This window comes from Schistocerca piceifrons, chromosome 4, assembly GCF_021461385.2.
Source record: "Schistocerca piceifrons isolate TAMUIC-IGC-003096 chromosome 4, iqSchPice1.1, whole genome shotgun sequence".
NCBI lineage: Eukaryota > Metazoa > Arthropoda > Insecta > Orthoptera > Acrididae > Schistocerca > Schistocerca piceifrons.
In genome coordinates, this window is record NC_060141.1 from 123,220,074 (window position 1) to 123,241,446 (window position 21,373).

Here is a 21,373-nt window from a genome sequence, read left to right on the forward strand (position 1 = left end):
GTAGCTCTAAACCAAGCGTTTTAGACATTATCAAGAATGTTTTTGATGAGGGACAAGTGTGTGTAAAATTTGTCTCGCACTCCCGAAGAAAGACATCGACGTGGAAAAACCTCCCACGACTTGATTGAAATGCAAAACTTTGATAATTCGCGTCTCTAAAAAACCACCACAAGTGGCTGGACTCGGTAATATAAATACGAACCTACCACAGAAAAAGTAAATGCAGGAATTCAAGTGAATGGTCAACGCTTTGACGACATAAGCGACATTCAAGACAATGTGACACGCGACTTGAAAACATTCCAAAGAATAACTTTTCTGACAGTTTCGAATGCTTGTATGAATGTCCTGTGCATTGTACTCAAGTGTAGAAACACTGTGTATGATATCTGAGTGATTGAAACCAGAATTTTCACTTTTCTCTATCTTTTACTAGTTCTGTTTCGAAACTTTTTGGACGGACCTGCCATGCGCAGTGCTTAATAGAATGTTATAATTTGCATAACTGATTACCTTTGTGTGTTCAATGGACGGTCGTGTCATTGCCCACACCATCATCATCAGAATGTTGTTGATTGCAGGTTAATCGAGCGGCTGAGCGCCCTAGTGGGTCCCATACTGCTAGGAGAGTTCCTCGCTGACGTCATCACCGTCAGCGTCAGCGCCTTCGTCACTACAACAGTGGTCAGTCACAACCATCAGTAGCGTCCATCTAGTCGTAAAATGATGCAAGGCATCCGCCGATGAACCAAAACATTGTGACCACTGCCACCCCGAGACTGAATGCGCCGTGACTCAGTAAGGAAGTTACATAAGCGGAACAGAGGCGAATGGGGAAATCCATTGGCATATGAGACCGCGACAAAGGGCAAATTGTTACGGCCCTGCTCCTGGGAACGGACATCTGGGAAACGGTGTAAATGGTCTGCTGTTCTTGGCAAGGAAAGAAGGAAGATTTAGAGTTTCACATTCCGTCTACAGTGCAGTCATTAGAGACGAAACACAAGCTTGGGTTACAAAAATTTTGGGGCAGGAATTCGGCTGTACCCCATCGAAAGAAACCTGCCCGGCATAGCTTAAGAAAATCACGGATATCCTAAATCTGGATAGCCTGGCACGGATATGAACCGTCGGACTCTCGAGTGCGAGTCCAGTGTGCTAAGCAATTCCCTTGTTACTTTTATCAGCGTCTATGGAAAGTGATTGAAGCAGCGTGAAACCGAAAGTAGCCGACAAAGCGTTTGACATTGAAGGGTGACAGCTGTTGGTTCTTCCATTTCCTCGCCATCCATTTTGCTTTTCAGAGACCGATACTGATTATTTTTATAACTGTCTCTGAGATATTTAACTAGCCAGCTTCATTGCGTATCGTCCCTGGTACGTTTTAAAACTCATTGCATACCCACTGCGTCTGAAACCGTTGTCCTCGACGGAACGTTAGCTCTCGGCCCCTTATAGGCCTTGACGACAGAGTTTACCATATGCTTCTTGTTTAAAGAGGAAGTCAGTCATTAGATCATCGAGTGGACTGGAGAGGACAGTGCTTGCAGTGATAAGACATGGTTTGTACCGGAGCCACATTGGCTGGAATGGGCTGTTCCGATGAATTGTTTTTGTTCGATGGAGAACCATTATTTTGAATAACTTGTGTTCTGCGCAAGATTATCGAAAAGACTGTTCCAAACTACCTTGTTGCGCTAAATTCTAGGCAACAGCTTGTGGTAAGTTAGGTCGCGATTTGTTCTCGTCCTTGCGCCTATATACAAATGACCCATACACTTTCAAGTGTTTGTAAAAAAGTTTATATTGAGGTTATATGATTATAAGTATGGAAACAGCAAGTCAAGAACTTTTGTGCGCCATGTTCACAAATGTCCACTATGTGAAAAGTTAGTGACGCGGTACACATTCAGTATACACTTTAATTCCGCCCACTCTCGCCCTAAAGTGTTCGCACTGGTGCCAGTCACTGCTGCCCTCATACAACCTCGAAGATCAGCGATTTTGTGGATAAGTGGAGAGGTGGAAACGGTCTCTTTGATGTAATTCGACAAGCAAAAATCACAGAGTGTCAGGTCTGGAGAAGATGATGGCCATGCCAGCAACTGGAGATTGCCAGTTGATACACGACCGATCGTAGTAGCTCGGCATCCGAAAACTCACTAACATCGTTGTGGAAGTGCAGTGTAGTACCATCCTGTAGAAAAATGACATTATCACTTTCCTCTTGCAATTGCAGCATGAACTACGCAGAATGCTGTTCTGTCAGCCGAGTTGCTGGTGACGTTTGAAAAAAAAAAACACTCTTTGAACTACTGTTTCGATCCATATAATCATATAATAACTTACCTGAATGGAAACATTTTTTACAGTCACTTGAAAGCGTCTAGATAATATTGATTAACCTCGTATTTTGTCGAGTTCATAGGCAATGGAGGAAGCTTAGAGTTGGAGCGAATTATTAAGTATTGAAAACCTGATTAGCGCATTAGTTGTGAATTTAATTCATTCTGCCTGCAGATCAGTTCTTCCGTGCTAAGTTTTATGACAAAAAGAAGGTCAGTTGGGATATCAGAGAGCGCATCTGACCGTGTAAACTAGTTTCGTAAAGCTTAACATGTATGTTTAAAAGTAATATGTAAACTTGTAATTTGTGTTTATGTTGCCTGAAGTTCAATACATCCATTTTTAACTGCACGTGTTGAACACTCAGTTTTAGCCATAACCCATGTTAGCTCAAACACGGTGAACTTAGAACGCAGCTACCTTGTTGAGCCAGGGTCAACCGGAGCGGAAAGCTGCTCTGTTTACGTAAGTGAAGTCTTTGATTTCTGTTGATTAATTGTCCTTCAGACGCTTAGTTTTTGCATTCATCGTGTACAGATCAGTACGTACTTGGGGAAACAGCCCCGTAGCATCGCCGACCATTACAAACGTGAACTTAACGCATATTAACCATGCTTGTTAATTTCGTGAAGTTGCTTACTCACGTATTCTCCTGTATAACGAGATATATTGGCGCTTTATTACGCAATGCGCTGTGCTATTTTAACGTGTGTGCTGTGTGATGACTTGGATCAAACAGCGTTAGTGATCACAGCATGGGCACTAGATATTTTATTCTTGCGTATCACTACAATATCACGGCTTGCACATTGTTGCCTCTGAGAGTAGTTCACGATTTTCAGACAGTACACGTACCTTTCAACACCAACGCCGTATCACAGAACTTAAAGCAGGATACGTGGCGACCTGTGGCGGGTATGAGGATAGAGTGTAAAGCTGTAAAAGGCTGAGCATCTAAAGGAGAATTATTCAATAAAGATCAAAGACTTCACTTGCATGAACAGAACAACTTCCTGTTATGGCACCATTCGCTTAACCCTAGCTCAACAAGGTAGCTTCGTTCTATGTGTAGCGTATTTGAGCAAACATGGGTTAGGGCTAAGAACGATTGATCAACACATACAGTTAAAAACGAATACATTGAACTTCAAGCAACATAAACGCAGATTATGAGTTTACACATCACATTTAAATATAAATATTCAGCTTTACAAAACTAGCTTACACCGTCAGAAGTGCAATCTGAAATCTCGACTGACCTTCTTTTTGTCATAAAACTTAGCACGGAAGACTTGAACACTAGACAGAATGAATTCAGTTCACAAATAATGCGCTAATCTGCTTCTCAGTACTTCATAATTCGCTCCAACTCTAAAGTTACTCCATTGTATTAGCGGCACATCGTTCAGCGCACATTGTTGAACATGGGACATGTACTCTGCAGCAGGCGATCCCTACGTGTTGTCCTAAGTGAATCATCAGTTACAATTGCAGTGCGCACTGGATCATAAAGATTGGATTACAGTTTAATGGAACAGTGTACCAGATAGAATGAACCACATTTCGTGTTACACGGATGCAGAACGGTTGGAGGCAGTAGTATGCGATGACTGCTGAAGTAAACGAAGGCAGGTGTGGACTACTTGAACATCTATGCGGACCACCAGCATTCTTTCGTGTTTGATGTTTTTTCCGACGGCAACGGTAACTTCCAGTAGGATCAGTGTCACTAGGCCAGAACCGTGCTAAAATATGTTGAGGTGCGCGACAGTGAACTAATGTTCCTATCTTGGCAATCAATTTCGTCTGATCTGAACTCGATGGAACACATCTGAGACGCTATCTGGCGCCAGTTCCGCACCCACCCTCAACCCACCGGCTCGTAATTTGGCGTGCTGTGGGTAGGCATCCGGTGTCCATAAGTTTGGAAACCTACCAAGATCCTGTTAGTTTCATGCCAAGCAAAACTGCTGTTCACTTGCATTCCAAATGTGAATCAACATGTAGTAATCAGATGGCCACAATGTTTTGGTTCATCAGTTGACAATTAAAATTCTTAAGAGACGTAATACATACACAACTAGTTAACTAGCGAACTTATGAAACTAAACTTTGTCTGAGGAGCATACGATCTAACATCTACAACATATTTATTTTTTACCTGACGTGTAAGTACTGCTTCTTTTTGTACTGTTAATCAGGTTCCAGTCTTCAAACTGTATTTCTAAGCTTTTACACAAACAAAAAGTTGCCATGTCTGCTGTTGGCAAATAAAAGTTTGCCTTCCAGGATGAGATTTTCACTCTGCAGCGGAGTGGGCGCTGATGTGGCCATACATAGCGTATAAGAGTGTTAAAGCAGCGCGCAGACACGAGCAGTCTTGAAAGAGAAGAATATGAATATAAAATGGTTTTTGGATTGCAATATAAAACAGAAAGTTGTACAAGAACTTCGGTTCAGGCTTTATTTCGGAGACAGCGTGGTCACACACAGAAACGGTTTCCTGCTCATCTTCTATTTTAAATTGAAAATGGTATACCTCTGACCTGTCAGTAGCCCTCCTAAGCGTTTTGTCTGGTAACTACCACATCGACACTATTCACATAACTGTGTGCCGGACTGTGACTCGAACATAAGACATTTGCCTTTCGCGGGCAAGTGCTGCACCAAGTGAGAATCATCGCAGCTCTCTTTGTTCCAGGTGAGACGCACCAGTTTTTGTGCTCTCGTAATTATAAGTTATTTCGATTGTAATAACATTTAGTTTAGTAAAGAGTACTCAATAAATACGTGAATTAGTGTGGTTTTAAGCTTAGTATTAAAGGTAACACTTTTCTCTACGTATTATTCCATAAAACGAGAATAGATCGCAATGTGCTTATATAATTGCGTTTTTGTTTACACTTTGGCTCAGTTATCTTAGATAATTTATTTTAACTGTTACTTTTTATTTCCATCTATGTATGTAGAGGACCCCTCCATTATTTAGTTCTTGTTTCCGGAAATTGACGTAAATTATTAATTGTCTGACTCAGAATTTTGCACTAGTACTTTATTTACATAAAGTTGTGTATAGATCTAACATTTGTAAATGTGTTTTTTTTTTTATCAGCAAACTTATCGACTTTTCGATATTAGAGTATTGTATTTATCGCGACTGAAAAGAGCTTGACTTGCCTTAGAATTGTTAGTTTCAGCATTTGAAGTGATGGGTGCTGTAGTTTTGTGGCGTGGGAATTGGAGAGGTCAACGTGCTCTTCATTGATTTTGTAGGATATCTAGTAGAGATAGGAAGATAGTGGAACAGGAGGGGGAAAATTGCTGCCCTCCAGGCTGAATTAGACAACATTAGGGAAGATATGCACAGGTTAAAGTGGGAGAAGGGTTAAGAAAGGTGTGAAGAGGTAACAGGGCACAGAAGGAATAGGCTTAGACTTTCATCTGACAGATTTGTGGTGAATGTGAAAAATAAGATTGACCTGTTGCCTCAGTTACAGACTGATGAGCCTCAGGCAAATCTAGGTGCAGACAGTGCACAACAAATTTTTAGCAGTAAACTGAAGAGTATGAATATAGTAAAGAGAAAGAAAGCGTTGTTGCTAGGTAGTCCTCATGCTTGAGGTGCAGGTCCATTTCTATAGGATCAACTTGGATCAGAATACCAGGTCACCAACGATTTTAAAGATGGCATTGGCCTGGAGAAGGTCACGGAAGATTTAGGATCACTCTGAAAACACTTAGGCAAGATAGAGGTGGGCTGGGCAATAGTGTCGAGAAAGGTCCTGGGTACAGTGTAGTGTACGACCTGGTAAAGATTGCATCAGCATCGATTCATACCAATGCTGAGTTTGTATCTTTCTGAGACGCCATGACTTAACTCATTTGAATTCCTCTGTCAAGAGAGTTAATTTGGAGTTGGAGCCGCCGCTTATGCCAGGCGCAAGGTCAGATATTGGCGTGCTTCATGTTGATTCTGTCAGTAGATAGTTATATATCAGCTATGTCCTTCACACCAATAGAAAATGGAAAAATGGAGGGGTAAACTGGCTTGGCTAATATCAGGGAGTTCAGAGGGTGCCACGGGGGAGTGGACAAATATCCAGTCTGAGAAAGAATCCAAACGTCTAGATTATGGAGTATTGTATCAGCATGAACAGCAGTAGGTCAACTGCTTTCAGCAATCAACAGAAATTTTATTTGCACCTAGTTTTGTCTCAGTCAGTGTCAAATGCCAGCTATTTTAATTGCATCAAAATATTAGAGAAGAAAGAAGTAAAATTAAATAACTATCTAGGTGAATTAGGGTCATCAAACCCGTCTGACGACCCATTGATATTTTGTGCGTCTCTGAACACCATGTGACCACTGGTATAGGTGCATTGAACATTACAGCATTTAGGTTAGCATCTCATTTCTGTAGAGAATAAATGGAAAAATGAGGATTTGTTGTAGTCATCATGAAGTGTCATGAATTTAAGATTAGATTAGATTTACTTTCATTCCAATTGATCCATAGTGAGGAGGTCCTCCAGGATGTGGAACATGTCAGAAAAACAACAATACATGACAAATATTTACAACTAAAGCAAATAAGCTAATGTACCATTCCACAGGTCCCAAGTGGAATGATCGTCATTTTTTAATGAACACTAAGAGTCATTTTACAAATACTTATGCACTGAATTTAAAATAAAAAAGTTTATAAGGTAATAAACATGTAATACAACTACTGTAATACTTATTTACAATGAACACATTACTGCACTGATATGGTGCAGAAGTTAGATTATACTTACACACACACACAAACACACACACACACACACACACACACACACACGTACACACACACACACACAAATTTTCAATGAACACATTACTGCACTGAAATTGTGCAGAAGTTATGTTGTACTTATATACAAATCAGACAGTTATAAATTTTGCCCAGAACAGCATATGGAAGCACGTATGACAGCAGTAGAATTCCATAATAAATTCTTCCTAATAGAAAGTGTATACCAAGTCTCTACAAATAATTTTAACCTATTCGTAAATCATCTTGAAGCTCTACTGGCCTATATGACAGCAAAAAACAAAGGACGTTGTATTGCTAAGATACAGACACACTGTAAACACAGTCGTTGTAAAGCCATGTCTCAACAGGGTAAAATGACGATGTAATGTTTGTGTCCCTGTGCAGGAATCAGAATATGTGCGAGCATAGTGGTTGTGACTACGTGACATATGGAAGCTTGGATGAGTCCTGGAGGTGTGCCTAGATAGCTGTAGTGATTAAGCCGACTGTTGATGATATGCAGAAAATTCAGGTCCGAGTTTGGCCTGGAACCAATTTTCATAGGTCGCAAACAGCTGATATCAGTGCATAGTCCCAGAATGCGAATCTGTTTCATAAATAGATAGTGGTTGTTGGTGATGTTAATGTAGATTTTCTAAGAAAATCTTGCAGTAATAATTTATTAATGTCAGTAACAGTAACACTCAACTTAATTGCCTCCATAAACTTTCCAACTACGATATCTAACTGCTCACAAAGAATATTTATTTATTTATTTATTTATTTATGCATTTATTTTACCTGGCAAGATTAGGGCCTTCAGGCCCTCTCTTACACCTAACCAGGCATACTCAGATTCAACAAATTTCAGTGTCTACAGAAAATTAGGACATATAACATGTTATACAGTATTAATGTTAAAGAAAAAAAATAGAGATTATAAAAGTAGTACAATGATAATTATAACAATCAAAAAATAATTATAACAATCAAGAATAATAAAAATAATAATAATAATGATAATAATAATAATAATAATAATGACTATGTATATGAAAGTAAACATATTTTTCTTTTATGAGTGTCAGTCCTATTGCTAGTTGGGAATTTACTCGTTATATTCTTGCAGCTTGTGAGTTATTCTCATCAAGCAGAGACATAAGACGATGGAATGGGGTGAAAGAGATATAGAAGAGGTAGATAGGTTAGAGGAAGAGAAATAGAATGGTAAAATTCGAAGCTATGATGGAGAGGAGAAAGAAAAAGATGAGGGGGGGCACAACAATGGTGGCTATACCGTCCCTAATATGTAAGTCTTAAGTTCCCTCTTGAATGTTGAGTGGTTTTGGATAAGACGCAGATCACAGGGGAGCGCGTTCCATAGTCGTATGGCTGAGATGGAGAATGACACGGAGAAAGATTTTGCGTTATGTAAAGGTACAGCCAAGATGCTAGACGTATCCGATCGGGTATTGCGGTTGTGGAATGATGATAGGTGTTTAATGTGAGAAGATAAGTATTGGGGGCACCAGTGGCTAAGAAATCGATGAAGTAAGCACATCGTGTGGAGATCGCGTGCCTTATGTGGGCGTATCCAACCTAGCTGGGAGTATGAAGGACTTATATGATCATACAACCGTATGTTGCATACGTATCTAACACAAGCATTCATCACTAGCTCGAGGCATCTCGAATTTTCATTGTTTGTGCCATGTTGAACTACATCACAGTAGTAAAGATTAGGCAAGACTAGTGTTTGGACTAATTTTTGTTTAACATGGGTTGGAAATATTTTTCTAAATTTTTGAATTGCATGTAGGGAGGAGAGCGATTTCCGGCAAGCTGTGACTGTTTGTTCTTCCCAGTTTAGGTGTTCATCCAAGATTATTCCAAGGTCTTTTACTGTTTTTTGGTATGGTAGTTGGGTACCATTGAGGAGTATTTGAGGGACTGTTTCGCGAAAGTATCGATTGATTAACTTTGGATGAGATATAAGTATGACCTGGGATTTCTTGGGGTTTAGTTTCAGACCTAGGTTCTGTGCCCATCGAGAAACAGAGCAAAGATCTGCATTCATACTCGCTACTGCGTCAGCAATGTTCTTGGGGCTTGCACTTATGTACAGTTGGATGTCGTCGGCATATAGATGGTAGTTGCAGGAGTGAATCACTGAAGAAATATCATTAATGTACAGTGAGAAGAGTAATGGACCAAGGACGGAGCCTTGGGGAACTCCAGAGCGCACGTTTTTCCATGATGACTTTTCCGACCCACAAATGACTTGTTGCCTTCTGTTTTTGAGGTAGCTGTCGAACCAGTGTATTGCGCTGTTTGAGAAATTCAGCTGCTTCATTTTAATTAGTAATATATCAAAGTCAACTGTATCAAAAGCCTTGCTAAAGTCAAGCAGTGTTAGGATGGTAGCTTCACGTCTGTCCATAGCATGTTTAATGTCATCAGTTACTTTGATTAATGCAGTTGCTGTACTATGGTGCTTTCGAAAGCCTGACTGATATTTGTCGTGGATGTTATGATAATATATTTGTAGGTATGTATAATGAACAAAATTATATCACAAAATCAATAGTCAATTTCCTCTCAGGCCATGACATAAGTTCGGTTTCTTAAATGTTAATACTGATCAGGAAATAAAATCTTCTAAATCTGAATTCAAGAGGATAGTACTTTTAGGACACTCCTCAAAGAAATGAAATGGAGTAGTGTACATGGATTAAAAATTTAACGCTTTTATTAATAAACTCTTTACCTAATTTGAATATTGTTTTCTCCTAAAACAAATTCTGATTAGACCAGGATATACAAAGAAGCCATAGATTACTCAAGGAATGAAAGTATCTTGTAAAACATAAATGAAACTTTATCTTTTAGTCAGAAACAGGTATCCTGTTAATGGTTGGTTCAAATGGCTCTGAGCACTATTGGACTTAACATCTATGGTCATCAGTCCCCTTATCCTGTTAATGCTCTAACTCATTGCAAGACATACTACGAAGTATTAAAGATACTAATATGTACAAAACGCAAATGCATTACGAAAAATAGATTCTTTTTTTTTAATCGTATGACTAGGGCCCCCCCGTAGGGGAGATCGTTCGCTAGGTGCCGGTCTTTCAATTTGGCGCCACTTCGACGACCTGCAGTCGATGAGGATGATAGGATGTTGATGAGGACAGCACACTATCCTGTACCTTGGCATAGAAAATTCCCGGACGCAGCCTGGAATCGAACCTGGACCCAGAGGATTGATAATCCCCCATGCTGACCATTAAGCTACTACAGGCAGACACGATAAATAGATAATCATATCACATACAAAATAAAGACATATGGCTATGGTGAAGGTGGACACTGGTAGATGTAGATTTGAAGAGGAGCAGATAGCATTATGAGTGAATGATTCATTGGCAGCAGATGTATACAGTGTTGCAAAACGTTTTAACAAGTATTTAATAACTGTTACTGAAATGATGGACTTGTCAGGTTCAGTATATGCTGCCACAGAATATCTCAGACCAGTCATTACAATTAACATCAGTAATATGAATATGACCTTCACAGCACCATCAGAAGTAATTTTCACTATAAAATCCTTAAAATCAAAAAATTCGAGCGTTTATCATAACATATCAAGTAAGTTAATTTAGCAGTGTCCTTCAGAGTTCAGTAACATATTAAGGTATCTGTGTAACCAGTCGTTTATCACTTAAACATTTGCTGAGTGGTTGAAATAAGCTGAAGCTAAGTCTTTGTTCAACAAAGGAGATAAAGAAGTACCGTAAAGTTTCTATCAACTTTCAATAGTATTCTCCAAAATTTTAGAAAATGTAATGTACAATCAACTTCTTCACGATTTGAGAAAAAAGTTCATGTTTCTAAAGGGTTCTGATATTCAGAATACTAACTACAAACACAGCGATATCTATTTAATTCATTAGACAATAAACTGCAGACTACTTACATATTTTCTGATCTGTCAAAGATATAAGACCGTGTAAATGGCAACACCCTTTCAAGTTAATTAGAATGTTACATTGTAACAGGAAATTCTGCCAGATGGTACAGATCCTATATCTGTGACAGGAAATAAAGGGGTTTAGTTAGCAAATCGTCATGTATTAGGCTATCAATCATCAACCAAGTAGGAACTAATTGCGTGGGGTGTCCCACAAGGTTCCATCTTAGGGCTCATCGTTTTTCTTGTGTAAATGGATGACCTTTCATGAGTAGTAACATTACCAGATATCAAGTTCGTTTGCAGAAGATACAAACATCAGCAGCAAATGAAATATAGTCTTGGACACATCCGTTTACGAAATTTTCATGGGTGTTAGTAAATGGTTCCTATCCAATGATTTGTCACTAAACTTCGAAAAAGAAGTTTAGAACTAGTAAAAGGTTTTTTGCCAGTGCGTGCTTAAAATATGAAGCCCAGCAGGTAAAAGACGTTGACAGTGTTAAATCCTTAGGATTAGTGTTTGATAATTAATTCAGCTGGAAGGAGCATACGACAGAAATGCTGAAGCTTCTAAACAACTCTCTATCTGCAAATCGAGTTTTCTAAGGCATAGGCGACATAAAAATAAAAAGAGTTAGCATACTTTGCTTACTTTCGTTACATAATGTTCTGTGGGATTATGTTTTGGGGTGACTCATTCAGCCAAGCTAAAGTATGTTAGGTCCATAAACGTATAATAGCAATTACTTATGGTGTGAAAGGCCTATTTAGGGAACTAAGAGTGCAACTATTGCTTCCAAACGTATTTATTCCTTAATAACTGTTGTCATTAAAACATATGTCTTTCTCAAACCAACAGTTCAGCTCTAAGGAAGACACTAGAAGTCAGAATAATCTTCACAAATACTTAAAGTCACTTACTTTGGTCCAGAAGTTATCCATTATTCAGGAACACACATTTTCAGTAACCTGCCAACACTCATAAGAAGTCCAGTTTAAGACGAACCTTGGTGGCCATGTCCTTCTACTGTCGTGACGAATTTCTTTGTAGAACAAACTGATATGTATATGTTAATAATAATATCAAATATGGCGAGTATATGACTTCTGTACAAATTCAGTGAGTAATTCGATAATGGTACGTAAATGTTGTAAAATGATTTATAGACTTGATGGTGCATGCATGCAGTAGTCTAGGAATTATAATCTCCCCCTCATTGTATTGATCATTTACATGTTTTGTGACATGTTATCTGTTACCTTTTACATGAAAATATGTTGGAGGCTTTTTTTTTTATTTATTCCATATCCTGGGGATCATTTCATTTAAGATCTATTGGAGGTACCACTTGCGTTTCTCAGTAAATAATTATAGTGTATTCTTGTATTTTTTTACACGTTCTACATCCTGAAAGATCTCCTCACTGCAGTCTATTGACCTGTAGGAACGAAAAAACATATGATCTAATTTAATAACGACTCGTCCTCACAACTTTCCTTCCTCCAGTACATCATCTCCTACGTTTCGAACTTCACGGAAGTCCTCCTACATAACTTGCGTGACTAGCGGAAGAAATTGCGGAGCGACTGGCTTTTCCCGAATGAATTTTCACTCTGCAGCGGAGTGTGCGCTGATATGAAGCTCCCGGCAGATCAAAATTTTGTGACAAACCAGGACTCGAACCTGGGGCTTTTGCCTGGAAGGTAGATGAGGTACCAGCGGAAATAAAGCTGTGACGACGGGTCATGCTTGGGTAGCTCCGGGAAGATGACTGTACAAATCAAATCCACGTCCTGATTTCCAGTTATTTCCCTAAACCTCTTAAGGTAAATGCAGGGATGGTTCTTTGAAAGGCATAGCCGCTTTCCATCTCCGTCCTTCGCCAATCCAAGCTTCTCCTCTGTGTCTAATGATGTCGTTATCGATAGAACGTTAAGGTTCAGCTGGTAGAGCACTTGCCTGCATTAGTCAAAGACCATGGGCTCGAATCCTGGCACTCAGTTGATATCTGCTAGGAAGTTTCGATTAAACAGTTATGTTTTGTTAAGTCGCCATTACCAGCAGCTTGTAATGAATTAGTAAACGAGTGAAAGAACTATATCATTGAGGAAAAGTTCAACGTTCGAAACTTGAAGCGTTGAGGCAAGCAGAGTTGTCTTTAAACTGTCCAGTAAATACAAGTTCACGATGAAGTCCCACATATTCGCTCAGAAAATTACACGGTACTGTACACTCCGACGGAGGATTCACTGACTGACTAAGATCTAATAACAGTAGAGTTCCCCTGCATTGAATATCAGTTACTAGTTGTGCAGTGATGGAGTTGCTAAAATTGATCTGATATGTCCCTGGAAAGTTCGAGTATGCACTTCAACGTTATCAAAAAGAATTCCGCAATTCCTTAGTCTGCTGTTGTAAGCATAGCAAGTGCCAAATGTGCTGCACTTCTCAGTTTCAGCTGGTTGATTAGTTCACAAACAACAACCATTTCTTTTACAGAAAGCGGATTCGGGGTGGCTGTTCAAGTATGCTTCCTACCTATCTGCAATAGCGGAGCAGATGTTCTTGTACTGCTGGTTCGGAGATGAGATCCTGTCTGAGGTATGCGGAATGCAGTATTACGTGATGTTACGTTTGTGTTCTGATGTTGCCGATGGTTGTGGCTTGCTGCTGATTATTTACGTGCGTAATTTATGCTGCTTCGATTGTTTTTTTTTTTTTCCTCAGATTTCATTTAGTGTGAGGTTTCGTACAGTCGTCAGCCTGATAATGCGCTATTTCTACATTTTTTTGTGTTTCCATTGGTTTTTAATGCCTATGATAACAACTATCGAAGAAGCGCTTCTTCAAATTTTATAACTTTTTGTGTGCAGTTGTATTCACAGTTCACATAATTATGGTGTTGACACCTTTTTGACAAGTAGTAAATTGTGCCCATTTCTCTTGATTATAAAACAAGAAAATGTTCCTGATGTACATTACGACAGAAAGTAAAATTATGCTACGCATCATAATGTTGTTATGACGCTATGTTCTCTTTGCGACGTGAAAACTAATGTTATGCTTCAGTGTATTTATTCCTACTTGGTTATGGATTTTCCGTTTCCTAGTTGGTTTTACATTTTTTCTCAGACTACTCATAAATGGTAAATTTCTTCTGTGGTCAACCAATTCTACATGTGCTAATCACACTAGACTTCATACTGAACTGCTTTATATAATTAGAGACTGCACATTTTGAGTTTTCATATTATACACAAACAGCTGCTTGTTTCGAAATGTCATGTACGGTCTGTGTATCAGGAAGCAGCTTATTTTATAAGGTGTGAATCACCCTGACAACACGATTCTTTCAATTTTAATTCTTCTATAGAAGTGATTGCAGCTGCATCCGACAATGTAGCTTCACGTCTGGCAGTGAATTCCTGATAAAGAACGGGCCACATCAAACATTTGGTTACAGTTTACAATTTAAGTTTTCATTTCTTCTGTTTACCTACACATGGTGAATAAACAAGTTAATATAGTTGTTAATGGATGTCCTGTGAGATACAGAACTAAAATATGCGTATTAAGTTTTATGTGCAGCTAAAGATGTTTCCATAATATAAAATAGTTACAGAATCTTTTATGTTACTGTGTGGCTATCTCTAAGGTAATTTAGCTACAGAAGTGAGTAATTGAAATTTTGAGTCTTTCATGAACTAAGGAATATTTCATCCAGCTTAATATTTCTATACTATATCGAAAAAATAGAAAGTTGGTGTTTGGATAGTAGTTTCCTTCATAAAATGTGTTTTAAAGACACACCTTATCTAGGAACCCCGCGTTAATTCCGTTCTTCTACAATGTGTAAATTACAAACGTATGTCTGTGCTAGAATTCCACATTCTGAACTCTTTAGATTGCACAGTACAACTCACATCGATAATTCATTAAGTTTCTATGTGAAACAAAAACAAAGTTAGCATCACGATTGAAAATGTATATCTCGTGAGACATAGAATGCATAATTTTACAACCTATTTTTGTATACTGTGTTGCAAATGACAGTTTATTAGTAGTATAACATTTCATAAACTGATCAGCCAGGACATTACGATCACCTACCTAATAGCCAGTATGTCTATTTTGGCACCGATAACAGGTGCGACAAGTCGTTGCATGGATGCAATGACGCCTTTGTAGATCGCTTGGGGAACTGGTACAACAGCTGCACACACAATTCACCTAATTCCCGTTCACTCCGTGAAAGGGATGATGAGCTCTGATTTCACGTTCAATCATATTCCAAATGTGTTCGATCGATTTCAGATTTGGTGAGCTGGGGGGCCAGCACATCAATTGGATCTCGCCACTGCAACACACTCCTGGCCTTGTGTGATGGCGCATTATCTTGTTGAAAACTGTCACTGTCGTCAGGAAACATAATCGTCATGAAAGGTTTTGCGTGGTCTGTAAACAGTGTACGATACTCGTCGGCCATCATGGTCCCTTGCACGAGCTCCACGGGGTCCTTGGCTGCCCTCGTGAATGTTACTCAGAGCGTAATGGAGCCGCCACCTGGTTGTTTCCATCCCGCAGTACAGGTGTCAAGGAGCCGTCCTCCTGCAAGGCGACGGATTCGCATCCTCTCATCGGCATATTGTAGAAGGTATCGGGGTTCATGCAACACACTGCCACTGCCACCGCGATTTCCTCATGGTGTGTGTATAAAATATGATGACATGGAAATAGGAGAAGTTGAGAGTGTGAAATTCTTGGGATTACAACTTGATAATAAATTCAGTTGGGAGCAACATACTAACGAACTGTTAAAGCGCCTAAACAAGTCTGTGTTTGCAATGCGAATGATATCAGACATAGGAGATATAAATATAAAAAAACTGGTATATTTTGCTTATTTTCACTCCTTTATGTCATATCGTATAGTATTTTTTGGGTAACTCCACAAACAGAGAAAAAAATTTTAGAGTACAGAGGCGTATAATAAGAGTAATGAGTAGTGTAAATCCAAGTACATCATGTCGAAACCTATTCAAAGAATTGGTCACATTAATCACAGCTTCTCAGTATATTTATTCGTTAATGAAGATTGTTGTAAATAATACATCTCTTTTCCAACTAACTGCTTAGTACACAGTATCAATTCTAGGAATAAGAAAAATATACATAAAGGTTTAAAATCACTTACTCTTGCCCAGAAAGGAGTCCAGTATTCAGCAACGCATATTTTCATTAAGTTACCAGCAACCATTAAGAGTTTAGTTTCAGACAGGGCACAATTTAAACATAATTTAAAAGAATTTTGGTGGCCAACTCCTTCTATTTCATCCGTGAGTTTCTCAACAAGTGCAGTAGATCACTTTAATGAATTTATTATACTTTAATTTTTGACAATACTTGGTTGTAACAGCCAAGTAACTACCTATTGTGTGAATGATGGATGTATGGAAAGCAGATGTAATTCTTAAGTCTGTAAATAGTGGAAGTTTAATTTTAAATCTTGTACATAATCTGACTGTTCTTAACTGATGATCACTGAAATGAATAATTTACTTTAATTTTTGACAATACTTGGTAATAATAGCCAAGAAACTAGCAAATGTCTGAATGATGGATTTAATGAAAGCAGATGTAAGTATTAAACCTGTAAATATTGGAAGTTTAAATTTAATTCATGTACATAATTTTAGTGTTTCTTGACTAAGGATCATTAAAATTAATGTAATTTCTAATTACATTTTTGTAATGTGTTTATCTGACGTGTTCCACACCCAGGAGGATTCCCTCTTTTTATGGGTCTATGGAATGAATAATTAATCTAATCTAATCTAACGTCCAGTGCCAATGGTCAGATGCCCGTTTCATTCGTAGTTGCTGGTGTTGAGGTGTGAACATTGGCACATGCGTGAGTCGTCCGCTGTGGGGGCTCGTCGTTAGGAGTGTTCGGTTAACTGTGTGTTCAGACACAATTGTACTCTGCCCAGCATTGATATCTGATGTTACTTCCTTCACAGCTTAGCGCTTGTACTGTTTTACCAATCTGCCCAGTCTAAAGCGTCAGATAATTGTCATGAGTGATGGCACAACCCCACAACCTCCGGGCGTGGTTTCACCTTGGTTTCGCCAAAGCACTCCTTGAACACCCAACAAATCGCACAAGCGTCCGGGCCATAACAATCTGCCCTCGGTCACACTAAGATAGATCTAGTACCTTCCCCATGCTACAAAGGTACAGCACGCTCACTGATACTACATCGACCGTGTCTGACTAGCCGTCATTTCTCGTCTGGTGGCGCTGTTAGCGCCTGGACAGGCTCATGTTGGTAGTAGGTCGGTGGTCATAATGTTCTCACTGATCAGTGTAGCTCACAACATGCTTTCAAATTACTAATATTGTGCCTCTTTGCTGCAAATTAGAGTAGTGAATAATGTCAGACTGAGTAGGTCAACATTGTTGTCGTTGTTGTGGTCTTCAGTCCTAAGAATGAATTTGTGCAGCTCTCTATCCTGGGCTAGTCTCTTCATCTCTTAGTAACTACTGAAACTACATCCTTCTGGATCTGGTTACTGTACTCATCTTTCGGGGTTTTTTTCCTCTACGATTTTTATCCACCACGCTTCACGCCAGCACTAGATCGGTGATCCCTGATGTTTCAGAATGTGTCATACCAACCTAGCCTTTCTTTTAGTCAGGTTGCGCCACAAATTTCTCTTCTTCCCATTTCTATTCAGTACCTCCTTATTAGTTACGTTATCTCCCCATCTAATCTTCAGCATTCCTCTATACCACCAGATTTCAAAAGTTTCTATTCTCTTTTTCTACACTGTTTATCGTCCATGTTTAACTTACATACATTGCTACACTCCAGACAAATACTTCCAGAAAAGGCTTCCTAACACTTAAATCTACACTCGATCTTAACAAATCTCTCTCCTTCAAGAAACGTTTTCCTTGCCATTGCCAGTCTACATTTCATATCCTCTCTGCTTACCACCGTCAGTTACTTTACTGCCCAAATAGCAAAACTCATTCCTAATTTAAGTGTCTCATTTCCTAATCTAGATCCCTTAGCATCACTTGATTCATTTCGACTACATTTCATTATTATCGTTTTGCTTTTGTTGAAGTTCATCTCATATCCTTCTTTCAAGACTCGATTCCGCTCAGTTGCTCTTCCAAGTCCTTTGTTGCCTCTGACAGAATTACAATGTCATTGGCAAACCTCAGTTTTTATTTAATCTCCTTCGTCTTTCATTCCTATTTTAAATTTTTCTTTTGTTTCCTTTATTGCTTGCTCAGTGTACAGATTCAATTACATCGACGATAGGACACAACCCTGTCTCTTTCACTTCTCAAACACTTCTTCCCTCTCATGCTTCTTGACTTTTATAACTGCCATCAACAATGTCAAAATCTTTCTGTAAGTCTACAAACATTCTAAACGTAGGATTGCCTTTGCTTAACATATCTCCTTTGAGAAGTCGTGGAATCATTATTGCCTCGCGTGTTCCTACATTTCTCCGGAGTCCAAACTGATCTTCCCTGAGGTCTGCTTCTGACAGTTTTTCCACTCATCTGTAAGGAATTCGTGTTAGTATTTTACAATCATGACTTATTAAACAGATAGTTCAGTAATTTTCACATCTGTCAGCACCTGCTTTCTATGGAATTGGAATTATTATATTCTTATTGAAGTCTGTGGTTATCCCACCTGTCTCATACATCTTTCTCACCAGGGGGAAGGGTTTTGTGACGATTTGCTCTCCCGAGGCTCTCAGCAGTTCTAACTGAAATTTGTCTTCTCTTGGGGCCTTGGTTCGACTCAGATCTTTCAGTGCTCTGTCAGATTCTTCACGCAGTATGTTATCTCCAATCTCATCTTCAACTACGTTCTCTTACTTTTCTATAATAATGCCCTCAGGTACATCACCCTAGTACAGATAATAAATATATTCTCCTTCCGCCTTTAAGCTTCCCCTTCTTTCTTTATGACTGGTTTTACACCTGAGCTCTTGATATTCATACAGCTGGTTCTCTTTTCTCTAAAAGTCTCTTTGATTTTGCTGTAGACGGTATCTAACTTCCCCTTAGTGATATATGCTCTTAATCCTTCCATTTGTCCTCTAGCCAGTCCTGCTTACCCATTTTGAACTTCCTGTGGATTTCATTTTTTAGACTTTGTATTCCCTTTCATTTGCTTCATTTACTTTATTTTTATATTTTATCCTTTTATCAATTAAATTAGATATGTCTTGTAATACCCACAGATTTCTGCTAGCTCTCGATTTTCACTTACTTGATCCGGTGTTGCCTTCAGTATTTCCTCCCTCAAATGGACCCAATCTTGTTCTACTGTATTTCTTTCCCCTACTCTTGTCAATTATTCCCTAATGCTCCCTCTGAAACTCTCAACAACCTTCGGATCTTTCAATTTATACAGGTTACATCTCCTTAATTTCCTACCTTTTTGCAATTCCTTCAGTTTTAATCTGCAGTTCATAACCAAAAATTGCGGCCAGAGTCCACATCTGCACGTGTAAATGTCTTACAATTGAAAATGTGGTTCAAAAATCTCTGGCTTACAATTATATAGTCGTCTGAAACCTCCCACTATCACCACATCTGTTCCACGTACACAACCTTCTTTCATGAATCGTAAACCAATGGTTAGCGATGATTAAAAGATGCTCTGTGCAGAATTCTACCTACGGTGCAGCTATCTGTATCGTTGAGGCATGCAAGCCTCCCAACCAACGGCAGGGTGCATGGCTCCTGCGGGGGGGGGGGGGGGGGGGGGGGGAGGGAGGGGGGAGAGGGAGGGGGGGGGGTCAGCGAATCTCTCTTAAAATCACGTGTTATATGAAATACAACTAACCTGCTAAAGAGCAGGTATTCAAACAATTTATCTCTGGTTCCACTTATTTTTCTAACAAATTCTGTTCCATCACCGTGGTAACACAATCTTATCTGCCATTACAGAACTCGTATTTCAACATGTTTAACCACTGATGGTCCTCGTGAAATACATTATTCTACATAAATTTGGGAAGTGTGGCTTGCTTTGTAAGAAGATATTCGCCACCCCTCCCTCTCTGACGACCTTATTGCCTCTGTGAAGTTAAACTCTAAATTTCTATCCCTTCATTCTTCAAGTCTGCAAAGTAAGATCATTTCATATATTGCCAAGTGTATGCTAATTTTCAGATGGTATAGCATTTAGTAATGTTACATTGAAAGAATTATCTGAGGCAGTTCTTGTCAATGACTACTCAGTTTACCATATATAATAGCTGTCATCTGCTGCTACAGGAAAGGTTGCTCTCATAGCCATATAACTAGAACAGCTTTTTGTACGTATTTTCAGTGCATCAGAACTTCAGTTAACTTAATGACTTGGGACCAGACCTGGTCCGGATAATGAAACATCTGGATACAGATTATGAAAACAGGTCATTTCTTTAAAAAAGGAAACCAAAATTTTGGTGTACATACTACTGTAATATTGATTTAGTGACTACAGAACAATATTGTTTCGATTTTGTGCAGTACAATGTCATTTTTTGAATATACGGTGAGAGTCAATTGTTTCGCCGTCTTCAATCGTTTTTGTGAAGCCAAGTCTCGTAACCTATTGACACACTCAGGATGCCGCTCCATGTTAGCGCAATGTCAAGACATGCAAACGCCACACAATTGATAGTGGTTCAGTGCCAATGTAATCTTCCTGGCCATCATTTTCTTCTGTCACACTCTGAGAGATTTCACCATCACAGATAATTCGAATCCAGGGTTCAGCGAAGCACAAGCAAGTCACTTGCCTACATAATCTGCAGTGCAGTCGGAACAATGGAATTCCGAAAAGGATCTTTCTTATGTCCTCAAGTGAAGTTTAGTCCTCTGCCTCTTCTTTTTCTTTCTCTTCATTTCAAGCTGCTTCTTTTCATCTTCGCCTTTCTCTTTAATGTGGTTGCCTTCATCAGATTTCATGCTTCCAGCACCATATGAGAGTAGTCTTTAAATTCAGTTTTTTGATGATGAGCCACAATGCCTTCATCAGTTTCATCTTGTGTTCAGTCCTCAACAATTGTCCTCTGTAAAGTTTCTTTATAGCTTCGCTAATCGATTGCTCCATTGTCTGCAGCAAACTCGTTACATTTGCCTTTAGGAAGCGTGTGTTGAAACGTCTTGTCTATCTTTCTTTGGAGTGGGTAGGTGCATTGTCTAGAAATAATGTCAGGTTAGTGCCTT

The 21,373-nt window shown here is 39.1% G+C and overlaps 1 protein-coding gene across 1 annotated transcript in view; it reads left to right on the plus strand.

The window, feature by feature from the left end:
• Positions 1-21,373, plus strand: part of LOC124795654 (odorant receptor 2a-like) — a 61,019-nt gene that overhangs the window by 29,705 nt on the left and 9,941 nt on the right. Inside the window, exon 4 of the mRNA XM_047259728.1 lies at positions 582-684. Coding sequence (XP_047115684.1) covers positions 582-684 — 103 coding nt within the window. The remainder of the gene's footprint in view (positions 1-581; positions 685-21,373) is intronic.